A 12,631-nucleotide genomic window follows, 5' to 3' on the forward strand; every position below is an offset into this window, starting at 1 on the left:
AATATTCTTTTATTCAAACAGACATAGGTCATAGTCCAGAATTGATATGGTTTGAATAACTCCAGACTTAGTACCAGATTTGATAGAAGCTGAAATAGAGGCAAATGTCTGGGCAGGTCATAACCCTGTATCTTTATCATTGAAAGGAACCATAAGGACGCCCAGATGGAGCCTAGACAAAGCGTTGTTAAAAGATTTAAAAAATTACAGAAAAGATAAATAAAGAAAAGCAAGTATTCTTTCAAATAAACAAAGCGGAAGAAACTTCTTTACAGAATGTCTGGGATACAGCTAAAGCCTATGTCAGGGGATTGGTAACAACACATTCAGCAAAAATAAAGAAAAAGAAAAAGCAAGAGCGAGCAATAATAGTAGAGGAATTGATGAAACAGGAACAAGAACTGCAGGAAGATCCATCAAAAAAAAATCTTAAGGTCCAAATGAATATTCTAAAGCATAAACTGAATCTCTTGGACACAAATGAACTTACTAAGCAAATGAAGTTGACCAAACAGAATTTCTTTGAAAATGCTAATAAACCAAGGAGATGGTTGGCACATAAAGAAAGAAAGAGAGAAGAGACTGATTTTGAAATTGAAAGACAGAAAAAGATGACTAAATGTACAAAGCACACAAATTAAGAAAATAGCGGAAGACTTTTTCACAAAGTTATACCAGAAAGATGAGATTCCAACTGAGAAACTAAAAGAATACATCTGAAAGGGAGACTTACCAAAACTACCAGAAAAATATCAAAAATTATTGAACCAAGAAGTAACAACTATGAAAGTAATAGAGGCAATTAAGCGACAAAAGAATGATAAAACCCCTGGCCCGGATGGACTGCCAGCTCAATTTTACAAATCCTTTGAAGGAGTTTTTGCTACATTTTTAAAAGATATATGTAATGAAGCACTGCTAAATGCTAAAATACCAACTACTAGGACAGAGGCAAATATTACACTAATACCAAAAGAAGATAAGGATTTAACACAAATTCAAAACTACAGACCTATATCATTACTAAATGTGGATTACAAAATTTTTGCCTCTATATTGGCAGAAAGGCTAAAGAAGTTTCTAACAGACTTTATTCATCCAGACCAAAATGGCTTCTTGCCTAAAAGACAAATGAAGAATAATCTGAGAACTATCTTGGATATCCTAGAATATTATGAGATACACATGGAAAAACCAATGGCTTTACTGCTTATGGATGCCCAGAAAGCCTTTGATAATATCAACTGGCAATTTATGAAGCAACGGATGGCTCAAATGGAGTTTGGTGAAAAATTTATGAATGCGGTATCAAGCATTTATCAAAGACAGTCGGCCAGGATTTTAATTAATGGAGAACTTACAAGGGCTATAGAGATACAAAAGGGCACAAGACAAAGATGCCCGTTGTCACCCCTGTTGTTTATTCTGATTTTAGAAGTATTGAATGGAAATGTCAGGGGTGACAAGGACATTAAAGGTACTAGAAGTAGGGATGAAAGTTATAAATTGCAAGCATTTGCAGATGATTTGGTCTTCATAATGGAGGAACCTTTTGTAACAATGCCTGAACTTTTACAATGGATTGAAGAATATGGTGAGGTTACGGGGATGAAAATAAATAAAGAAAAAACGAAACTGCTAGTTAAAAACCTTATGCAAGATCAAAAAAAAAAAAAGACTCCAGGAACAAACAGACTTGCAGATTGTTAAAAAGGTTAAGTATTTGGGAATCTACCTTACAGCCAAATGTACTACTTTGAAAGAAGATAATTACGATAAATTATTGAAGGATATTAAAGGTGATCTGGAAAAATGGGCCAATTTACAATTATCTTTGATGGGAAGAATTGCACTTGTTAAAATGAATATACTACCCAAGCTTTTGTTTTTGTTTCAAATGATTCCTGTAAAAATTGATAAAAAATTCTTTGATGATCTAAACTTTCAAATTTCGAGATTTATCTGGAGAAAAAAGAAACCCAGGATTAAATTAAAAATGCTACAGGAAGCCAAAAAAATGGGGGCTTTGGTCTTCCTGACTGGATGTTGTATTATCAAGCGTCTGTTCTAACTTGGCTAAAAGAATGGATAACTTTAAGAAATAAGAGAATTTTGTATCTTGAAGGTCATGATTTGCAAATGGGTTGGCATGCTTATATGTGGTACGAGAAGGCTAAGTCACATGGGTCTTTTTTGAGTCACTTTATTGGAAGATCATTAATGTCAGTGTGGAAAAGTTAAAGTTAAAGTCAAAATTGTATAATGAACTACCAAGATGGCTTTCACCTATGGAAGCTTTTGAGTATCCAAATGCATTGAACTTTGAAGGGATCATAAGATATGACGATATTTTGGATAAGGATGGAGGCCTGAAATTAGATCAAGAAATACAAGAACAGGGATTTAATATCTCTTGGTGGTATAAAGTGCAGATGCAATCGAGATATGCTAAAGATTGTAAAGTATGGGGGTTTTATAAAGAATTAACAGCGTTTGATCAAGTGATGCTCAAAATAGATGAGAAAATGATTAAAAGATTATATGATTTCTTACTTGACAGGAAAATGGAAGAGGAACAGGTTAAGGAAACTATGATAACCTGGACACAAAATTTTGGATATAATATTGAATTAGAAAAGTGGCAAAAGCTATGGGAGAGAAATATTAAGGTAACATTAGCAACTTCGTATAAAGAAAATTTATATGAAATGTTCTATAGATGGTATTTGTCGCCAAGTTGATTAGCTAAGATGTTTCCAAATATGTCAAATGGATGTTGGAAATGTAAACATAAAGTGGGTACTTTTTTACCATATGTGGTGGACCTGTGACAATGTGAAAAAGTATTGGATTAAAATACATAAATGGCTTGAGGAAATGCTACAAAAACCCTTAGCTTTTAAACCTGAAGTTTTCTTGTTAGGCATTATACTGGAAGATATTAGCAAACAAGAAATGTATCTGATGTTAAATGTAATCACTGTGGCGAGGACTGCATTCGCTCAATACTGAAAAAGTGAGGAATTACCCACTGATGAACTGATTCTAAAAAAGATGCTGGACTGTGCAGAAATGGACAGATTGACTTTATCACTGAAGGAGAAAGAAGATACTGACTTCTATCAAACTTGGGACCTTTTTTATGACTGGCTGGAGAAATGGGATTTGGCTTAGATTTAAAGATGTTTTTAAGTTATTATAAATCGATTTGAATATGACTATAGAATGTTAAAAGATATGTAGTAGGGGGCTGACCCAGTACGTCCGATGTATTTGATCATTAATGTTTTTAGTATTAGTTTAAAATTTTAATTAAAAATCTTAAAAAAAAAAAAAAGAAAAGGATCTCCTTGAGAGCGAGCCAGTGCCTTGCCAGGAGATCCTTTTCTCCGAGCGAGGGGGAGATCATTTTGGACTCGTTGGGAGAAAATTATTTCTGCACACGCATGCCCGCCTTTCTGCATGTGGGTGCACGCATGCACCCCCCCACCCCAGCCCGCCCCCCAAACACCCGCACCGCCTTGGCAGCCTACGCCCATCCCTGGAACCTTTCAACTGGCCCCCTATTCAAAAAGTTTGAGGAACCCCTGGTCTAGATAGTGATATATGGGTATGCAAAATGGAAAATGAAAGGAAGTTATCATCAGGACCCATCAACCAACCCAAGGTAAAAATTTGCCCATCTCTCCAAGTCCAACAGACAAAACTTCTCTTTCCAATCTTTAAGTTTAGGTTTCATCATGATTTTGTATGTTAAAATAAGTCAAACTGCAACTGATGTGAAAATAATGCCCCGCCTTTACAACTGCCATAACTTTAGAAGGCACATTATCTGTCTTAACATAGTAGGAACGCAATACAATCTATTTAGCAAGAATATCCAAAAAAAAAAAAAATGTTTCCAGAACTGACTAGGCAGAGGAACCTAGTCTAGGTTCTAAAGAACAAAGCCTAGTCAACTGATAAGCCAATGATTAGGGAAGTCAAAACCACCTTCTTTAATTGAAAGTTGCATCCTTTTCAAGGATATTCATTACAGAATGACAAGAACTGACATAAAATGTCTGGACTGTCTGAAATTCTTAAACATTTGTCTTGTGTACTCAGCACACTAGAAATGTAAACAAAAAGGTACCTATTTGCATATATGGCAATTATAAAAATTAACAAATACATTTCAGAAAAAAAAGTAATGCATGCACTGATAAAATATCAAGTGTTAAGCTATCTTTAATTCCTTTGATCCCCTGCTACCCCAACAAAGAATACACTGTTAGCACACATATAGATAATATTTATAGAGATTGTGCCTGATAATTGGAGAAGGTTTTGGAAACTTTTAATACTTCTTAAACTTTCTGAATGGGAAAATAAATTAAATAAATATGCAATCATGTCCAAACTAATTATATACAGGTGCATGACAGGAGACAGGTTCAAAACAATAATACTGGTTATTGGAAAAAAAATCACATACTTCTAATAGTTTTAATTATACTTAGGAATATTTATACTGTGTATTTTGCACTTTAATTTTATGGATTTGTTTTGTACTAACAAGAACTGATATAAACTTTAATAAAAAAAATAAGATTTATTCAATGAGTACATTACCCAGGTGATTAACAACGTAACGACCCAGGAATCCTGTTGCCCCAAAGACAGTGGCTGTAATGCCACTGACAGAGGAGCGCCCACTCCTTCCATGAGGAATCATAGCGTAATGAACATGGCGGTCTTGCTGAAAAACGTTCAATACTGATGGAGACGTGCCATAACCTAAAACACAAGAAAATTAAGCTATATGCATGAAAGGCCTGATATCTCAAAACCAAGCTAAGAGCACAGGCAGAGCATACCAGAAAAGAGAGAAGGAATAGGGAATCCCATATTATATCAACTGCTTGGCTTAAACTACGTTAAAGCTTAAACTAGCTTAAACTAAGTCATACCGAGACAGAATGAACAATCACCTCAAGACCACAAAGTGAGATTCATGGCTGAACCAGGATTTTAACCCAGGTCTTCTTACTCTAACACGCTATCCACTCCCCTATAGCGGCTTCAAAGTCATTACCACAGAGATAACAATGTCAGCTATGCTGTAAGAAAAATTCTACCAGCTGTTACTGTGTGTTTCAAGGAGAGGCACTCAGAGCCACCCTGCCCAAATAGCTATCAAATGGCTTAGGCAGGCAAATGTCAAACTAGTTGCAAATCCCTGCCCTATTATTGATGATATAAAGGATGTTCCTGCTGATAAAGGTGCCTAAAACAAGAATATGTAGTCAAGGTTTGTTTGTGCTTGTGTTGTATTTGTGTTTTTTGGGGGGAGTGGGGGGGACATTGAGATTTCAATGTCTTCCTATTTTTACTGCTAGGTCTTAATATGAATTATTAAGGTACAGAATATATATAGGAGTGCTTCCTAGGGGATTTTCATTTATTCATATCTTTATGATTGGTTAAGTTTTGTTTGTTTGTTTTATTTATTTGATTGATTTATACCCTGCCTTTCCATCAAGGAAATGGAGTTCAAAGTGACTAACAGTAATAAGAATCAACATGTAATTTAAAATAAGCATGTAATTAAATAAGCATAATTTAAAACACTGTTAAAAACATAACATAGAACAATAATCCATTGTATTCTAGTTGCTATTCAATCACCTTGAAAAACAGGGTAGAGATTAGAGCAGAGAGGAGACAAGGAGAACACTGGAATTCATGCCAGAACTTGCTGAAGGACTGAGGAAGGACCAGGAAAACCTTTCACAGTAAGTCCAGTTGTCTGTCAGGCACACCATGGCCTAGCCCAGGGGTCCTCAAACTTTTTAAACAGGGGGCCTGTTCACTGTCCCTTAGACTGTTGTGGGGGCAGACTATAGTCTGAAAAAAATATGAACGAATTCCTATGCACACTGCATGTATCTTATTTGTAGTGCAAAAAACAGGAAAAAACAATACAATAATTAAAATGAAGAACAATTTTAATCAACAAACTTATTAGTATTTCAATGGGAAGTATGGTCCTGCTTTTGGCTAATGAGATGCTGACATCCCAGAAATGTGTCCACAGCAACACAATGAGTATAAAACTGATATGATTAGGACCATTTCTGCAGAGAACAATCGTAAGCTCATCATGAGCACAGAGCACATTTACATATGTGGTAGTGCGATCCACAGGGGATCACTTTTTGGAAAGCAATGGACAGGTGGTTTAACTGCCATCTCCAATAGCAACCAAATGACACTAATCTGCACTCACATCAGTGCACACCCATAGAAAACATGACGTGTGGCATCCTACATCAAAATTTGCATTACATTTTCATGAGCAAAAATGAGGAGAGATGGAGGGGAGCAACTTCTGAATCTGCTAAAATTTATGGTTTTTTTAATTTAAAAATATAAAACAGCTTTTAGAAAAAGAGAAACTCACTGAATATCCACTAGGTCCTGCAACTCAAGTGCATCTCTACCAATTATGTCTCTGCATATAGTTTGTAAAGATGGATGTGTGTTGCAGGACTTAGTGAATATTCAGTGAGTTTCTCTCTTTTTTTAAACCTGTGTTTTGTTTTTTAATTAAAAATGTTTGCTCCACTCACTTGGGCTGCAGCAGAAGCCCAAGATGACACCATGCCACCCACCGAAAGGGAGAGCATGTCATGAGGGGAAGCCATGAGGGCGCGCTCGCCTCGGTCGAGGCTTTCCCGGCTCCTCGCTGCCACCCTGCTTCCGAGCCGGAGGAAGGTCCCCTTGCAGGCGCTCACCCGGCTCTGGGAGGGAGAGCAGGATCAGGAGACCGGAAAGGCGAGTGCGGGGCGGCTCCTGGATGTGAAGAGAGAAGTAATGGCTGCTTTGCACAGGCCAAGGCAAGGAGAAGCGAGCTGAGCGGAGCACCTCCTACCTCTCCCCACTGCGGGGAGAAGCATGGCAGCCGCTCAACGGCGGCAGCTTGCCCTGAGAAGGCCGGGGCAAAGGTGCAGGAGCCACGGTCCCGCTCCCGCTCCGCCTCGACCCACCTGCCCCCAGGTTCGGCAAGGTGGCCGCAGCTTGGCCTGCAGCTCGTGGGATGTGGCTCATATTTTAGTGGTTAAAAAAAAAACCCAGATTAACCTTATTACATTGAACGTTATAGGGAAATCTGATTATATTTTTCTTACTTCTATTTTTCTTTAATGTCTTCGTCTCTCTCTCCTCCCACTGCCCTCCTCTCTTCTGTATTCCCACTCCATATTCCTGCTCTGTATTCAGAGCCAATGCATGCGTGCAATAGGGGGAAGAGCTGGAGTATGCACAATTCATGCTGGCAAGACCAGCACAGTAGCAGGAGCTAGCCAGAGCTAGCAGAGAGAGCCAGATCACGTGCAGTTGAAGAGAGTTGTTACAATTTGGCATGTGCACCGGCTCTCTGCTAGTCTCTGAAACTGAGTTTCAGAGTATGCCTGCGCTGACTCAGAGCTTTTGTACTCATTCAGAGATCGTTTTCTCCAAATGAGTCCAAAAGCTCTGAGGCGGGCCAGGTAAATAACCTTGGCAGGCCATATCTGGCCCATGGGCCATAGTTTGAGGACCCCTGGCCTATACTATACAGTTCTAGCTATACTTGAACTGCGTTTGTGTTTGAACTTGTGCTTCAGGTGCCCCCCCCCCCCACAATCACACACACACATCAAATTGTCCACAAATTGAATATTTTTGTATATGTCCTGAATGATTTTGTTTATCATTCTTCCCAGACGTTCCATTTCTAACCTTTGGGTCAACTGTCAGTCAACATTTCTATATGCGCTAAATACAACCAGCAACTTACATGCACATATCTAGCACTATAAAAACAGAAGCACAAATATGTTCAAGTTGTTGTATATGTGTATCTGAACTATTGATACGTACAAGACAAGATGGATATTCCTTACAGAATGCAATGAACCCTAATGGGAAGGCAGAAAACAAATCCCTGCAACTGTATAGCATGCCAGGCAGCTACTGCAAGTTTGTAAGTAGTATCCCTGATGGTGCCATAACATAACAGGATACAGGCACACACCTAAAGAATATGTAGTAACACCAAAGATGTAATAACACCCTTGAATGCATAACTTGGACTTTAGTCAGGTGGCGCACTCCTACGATTTCCCACAATTTCTGGAACAGACAGGAGACAAAACCAGTGTCTTTCTCAGGTAACAAACTTTCAAATTTTATCAGACAAAAAAATTCTTAAACAAGAAGCAGAGAGATGCCAATGGAGCAGCCTCTGTGTACCATGTGGAAATATTAATGACAGTGACAATGAGTGGGTGAAATAAATCGATCCATAATGTCATTCCCTACCCACTCAAAGAGGACTTCTGCCAGGGTAAAGGAAATAGTTGTGGGGGGCAGGACCTTCCACTGATGTCAATTAATTTCTTTCTCTGGCACAAGTCACAGGAGTATCCCAAGTCTTTAACTGCTTCAGTCACTAGGGTCCAGTACAACTCCTCTAATATTCTACACTGAGTTCTTTTATCTCCTAAATGAACAATTCCAAGACTTACAACTGGTCATCACTAGGGATCACCTGTTGCCACCAAGGAGATCACTTTACTCCATGCTGCTTGAGCAAGAGTTCTTGATCTAACATTCCCTGTTCCCAGAAGAAATGAACTGAGCAGCTTGGTGTTAGATCCTTATGTTCTTTGTCTCCCTCCTGACAGCCCTGCAAGGAAGAATCACTGGACATCTTGGTAGGCTCTAAAACATGTGTGTTTGTCTCAGCCTTCCTCTCATTGTGATATATCAATATCTAGGCACAAGATACTTAGATATTAGAGGTCTTCTTCATAAAGACCCTAAAAAAGGTTTCTCATTACATGGCCATAAACAGAAGAAGGTAACCAAAACAAAGTACTATTCTGGAATAACTACTTTTTCATTCTACCATAAGACAAGCAGTGATGGAGTCAGGTGGATTCATCCATTTCCAGTAGGTATCCCATTGTGGTAGTGGCATTAACTAAAAAAGACCTACCCTGAAAAATGCCACCTCCACTGCAGTTAAAGTCAGAAGACAGACATGAAGCAAACTGAGGTGTAAGATTTCCAAAAAGTCTGAAGCCACAGAGGAGGAAAAAATCTCCTCCCCTACATACTTTCTGCATGGAAGATACAAATCTTGGGGGAAACTGAAATTTATGCAACATTTACCATCCAAGCTAAACCTATTTGCCTGCCTTTACAACACAAAATGTGTATTTATATCTTAACATACCTCACTCACATCCACTTCTGCTCCATTTCACTGACCAGCCGGCATCTCCACCACCATTGTCCTAGTCTACCTAACTATCCTCCCCCACCCCACAATTCACACTCCTTCTTGCCCATCTCCTTCACTACATCCCTCAAAATATTTCCATGAGGGAGCGGGCCATAGAAGCAATTTTGAATGGGAGCACAACCAGCAGTGGGCTTCACTCTGCAGCTACACATGTCATCTTAGATGACCCCAAATTTAATAATTGACATAACAGAGTTAGGTAATTGCATTTGGGGTAATCTAAGATGGTGGGCTGGCAGCAAGGGCAGAGTGGAGCCAAGCATTGGTTCTGCTTTCATTAAAAAGTGTCACTGCCCATGGAACAGTTTTTCATGGTGAAGTGTGCAGGAAGTGGCTTTTGCTTTAAGGCACTGCAATTGTCAGGATGAGCCTTTCTGAGTATGTGAACCCTTAGCAGCTGTCCTACCCTGCCCTGCTATTGGACTTATTCAAACTGGAGCTTATTCAAAAGTAAGTACTTGGTCATTGTGCTTGTGCTGTGGTTGGAGAAGTACAAAATCTTACCCTCCCACAAAGCATTCTTTTTTCATTCAATTAGTCCTAAAATCATCTTAGAATTAAGCAGTTGCCCCTGATCCTTGCACGAGATATGGATATATAATTCATTGTGCGGCTCCAGGGTTCCATGTCCTCATGTGGCTCTTGAGGAATGAAAAGTTGGACTGCCCCATACTAGAAAATCTACTTTGAATCAAGCCTCCTCCAAATACTTTTCAGATACACTTTCATATACAGCACATTACAATAGTTCAATCTGGATGCTACCAGATATTAGAAATAATTGTGGCTGGGTTTGTTTTCTCTTGGAAAGGACATAACTGACAAACCCACTTACAATGGAAAAGGGTGCTCCTTGCTACTACAATTGCCTGGGCACACAAGAGAAGAGGCAATTGGAAGCCACCACTAAAAGGACTATGACTTAAATAACATTTAAGACCTTTCCCCTAAAGCAGGAGAGCTCTAATCAATGGCTATTTGTCATACTAGCCTAGAATATCTACAAAACAGACACAGTTCTATCTCAAACTACCAATTGCTTAAGTAAAACAAAAGGCAGCTAGCTCCTCCATACCCTGCTTGTAAGTTTCTAAGAGTATCCAACCCACTAGGATTAGTCCTCAGTCCTATACATGTCGATCCACAAGTATGCCTGTTGAACTCAGTGTGGCTCATTCCCAGACAAGCGTGCACAGGAGTGTAAGTAATGGATTTTCGGTCCAACCTAGCAATGCAATTTTATGTTCATAAACTTTTCAGCATTAAAAGAAATGAAGACACTGAAAAAATGCATGTCTCCAATCCTACCGAGTTTTCGATGCTCCCTAAACTGCGGGTGACAATCTAAAGCTCTGCGCCATGTTTTAAGGCGACCAAAAGCAAAAGAAGCCACATTTAAATAAATTGTGCCGAAGAGGGAAAGTCAGCAAATACAACTTCTCTCGTTCATGGTAAGTGGTCCTGCCAAATCCCCTCCTCTAGCCTATTACAATAGACAGAAACCCAGCTAGAAATTCCTTCTTCACAGAGAGACTAGAATTTAAAAGGAGACTTCGGTCAGCACAATTGATTCTCGAAACATTTTACAGCCTGGTTATCATCGTGACCTTCATTAACGATTGAAGCTCAGCTGGAAAATTTACGGCCTCCGCAACCCTTACCCAAGCCCGCTAAGAATAATCACGCTAGAACTTTGAAGCCCCTTTCCTGAAGACTACGGCGAGAGACAAAGGGGCAAGACCCCAAGAGAAACTCCTCTCTTGTCACCTACCTGTCCTTGGCGGTAAAAGGACCCGGTAACAACGAGCCAAAGCCGCCATCTTTACCCAGCCGCCACGATAAGCCTCCCCTCTTTCTACCAAGTGCTACAAGCGCCTCTTGAGGCCAAAAAGCCTCATGGAAAGCGCAACACGGACATCGGAAGAGTGAGAGAGGAAATTGCGTAGCCGATGAGACCTTTGCAGACCACTCACAGACGGAGCTAAAAGGGAAGAGCGACGCTATTGAGTTAACTGGCTGACTTCTGGTAGTACAGCGGGGAGAAGGAGCAGCTGAAGGCATGAAGTAGGACTGGGGATCACACAGCTCATTATAGTTACAACTAATATTATTATTAATAATAATTATGGTAGCAAGCAAATACGTACAATTTTTATTATTATTATTATAAAAAATTGTACGTATTTGCTTGCTACCATAATAGCGTTTCCTTTTTAATTGTATCTAGTTATATTCCGGCTCTCTATTTCTGTCTCTTCTTACACGAAAAATCTGAGAGCAGCATGCTAAGCAGTTAATTCTCCGTGGTGGCTGATGGGGTGGAAGGCAGGGTCACCCCAGGGCAGAACCAAGGGGTAGAGGTGGAGCAGTTTTCTGAAATTACCAATAGAAATCAAGACATACCTCAAAGAGTCACAAAAAGTCAAAGGGTACAATCCTATATGCACATTTGGACAGAAAAGAAAGCCTACAGAAGGATGCTGGCTGGGGAATGCTGGGAAGTGAATGCTTTCTCTGTTTAAACATGCATGGGACTGCATTTTTAAATCCTAAGGGTGGCAATCTCACACAAAAACTCCTTTAGATCCATGTTCTCCTATTGCAGCTGCAGCTCCCATTGCCCAGAAAATTGAGTGACTTTAGGAGAGTCAGTGCAATAGGACAAAACACACACAATCGCACAAAATAATAAAACATGATATCCTCAAAGCCGCACAGAAAAACAATCCTTGTAATTGAGAAGCAAGTTATGAAAGTTTCCAAAAATCCACCTTTTTGCATACAGGAGTATTCTATTTAAATGAGGTACAAGATAACAGGATGATACCTAAAGCATGAAAATAGCAATTTATTTCTGCTAGAAGGATCATAAGATAATTTGCATTCCCTGACTCAAGGGTAGAAATATGGGCTGTGTTCACACACAACACTGAATGCCACCCAGCTATCGTGTCCTGGATTCACATATTTGCATGTTATCTATGCTTCTCCATTTTCCCTCCAAATGGTAGCATCTATCATATCAGCCCCCGTGGCTGGAAATCAAGCCTGTTCCTGCTTGTGTTGCCTGCCTCTCATTCGTTAGCCCACATGTTCCCTGAGCATGGTCTTAGTCATGTATGTATGTTTCTTTGTGTGTTTTCCTGCTGCTGTGCAAAGCAATTGCCTACTCAGTGAAGTAGCACTGTTCCTCTAGAGGAGCACTGCAGGAATGTTCCTCAGTGCTGCCCTGTTCTGCACCAACTTTATTTATTTATTTATTTGGGATACTTGTATGCCACCCCATTTGCATAAGCC

General features: G+C 39.6%; 1 protein-coding gene across 1 annotated transcript in view; it reads right to left on the reverse strand.

The window, feature by feature from the left end:
• The window catches only part of NDUFA9 (NADH:ubiquinone oxidoreductase subunit A9), a 65,176-nt gene extending 53,920 nt beyond the window's left edge, over positions 1-11,256 (reverse strand). Inside the window, exons 1-2 of the mRNA XM_044417730.1 lie at positions 11,106-11,256; positions 4,615-4,779 (exon numbers count right to left, since the gene is read on the reverse strand). Coding sequence (XP_044273665.1) covers positions 4,615-4,779; positions 11,106-11,154 — 214 coding nt within the window. The 5' untranslated portion in view covers positions 11,155-11,256. The remainder of the gene's footprint in view (positions 1-4,614; positions 4,780-11,105) is intronic.
• Between the last annotated feature and the right edge of the window lie 1,375 nt (positions 11,257-12,631).

This window comes from Varanus komodoensis, unplaced genomic scaffold (assembly GCF_004798865.1).
Source record: "Varanus komodoensis strain SLA01 unplaced genomic scaffold, ASM479886v1 scaffold9, whole genome shotgun sequence".
Lineage (NCBI taxonomy): Eukaryota > Metazoa > Chordata > Lepidosauria > Squamata > Varanidae > Varanus > Varanus komodoensis.